General features: G+C 36.0%; 1 protein-coding gene across 1 annotated transcript in view; it reads left to right on the top strand.

Moving 5' to 3' along the window:
• The window catches only part of LOC110440435 (protein starmaker-like), a 31861-nt gene that overhangs the window by 16496 nt on the left and 14602 nt on the right, over positions 1-763 (top strand). Inside the window, exon 6 of the mRNA XM_021483512.1 lies at positions 306-331. Within this exon, the coding sequence (XP_021339187.1) occupies positions 306-331 (26 nt within the window). The remainder of the gene's footprint in view (positions 1-305; positions 332-763) is intronic.

Below are 763 nucleotides of genomic sequence, written 5' to 3'. Positions count from 1 at the left end.
GGCATACCCAAGCTATTCTTCATCCAGATAAGTTCAGGTTTGTAAACGGAATACCCAAGCTATTCTTCATCCAGGTAAGATCAGATTTGTAAAAGACATACCCAAGCTATTCTTCATCCAGATAAGTTCAGGTTTGTAAACGGCATACCCAAGCTATTCTTCATCCAGATAAGTTCAGGTTTGTAAACGGCATACCCAAGCTATTTTTCATCCAGGTAAGATCAGATTTGTAAAAGGCATACCCAAGCTATTCTTCATCTAGGCAAGTTCAGGTTTGTAAGAGGCATACCAAAGCTATTCTTCAGGCATACCCAAGCTATTCTTCATCCAGGTAAGATCAGATTTGTAAAAGGCATACCAAAGCTGTTCTTCATTGAGGTTAGTTCAGGTTTTTTGTTATCTCTTTGAAATCCTTGCATACAAAGAAACCTTGAATTATCATACGTTCATGTCTGCAGGAATCTGTAAGCCGATTTGTAGCTCAGTTGTATTTATACTACAACTTAGGCAGTCATCTTATTTAGTGTTTTTTCTCTCTTTAAATAATGCCATTTGATGTCACTGATGCATTTATCAGTTTAATGATTTGCAAACATTTGAGTGGGCTATAATAGCTGTTTTCAGCATGTAATGTTGTGTTTTGTTATGAGACATGATAGGTTCGCATGTATGCACAAAAAACATTGAAAGGAAAAAGTACCACACTGTCCACATGGAAATCAGACCTTAAAGTTGAAATAAAATTAACAAGTAGACACTTATA

The sequence above is a fragment of the Mizuhopecten yessoensis genome, unplaced genomic scaffold (genome assembly GCF_002113885.1).
Source record: "Mizuhopecten yessoensis strain PY_sf001 unplaced genomic scaffold, ASM211388v2 scaffold11181, whole genome shotgun sequence".
NCBI lineage: Eukaryota > Metazoa > Mollusca > Bivalvia > Pectinida > Pectinidae > Mizuhopecten > Mizuhopecten yessoensis.
This window is presented reverse-complemented; position numbering and strand designations above follow the sequence as displayed.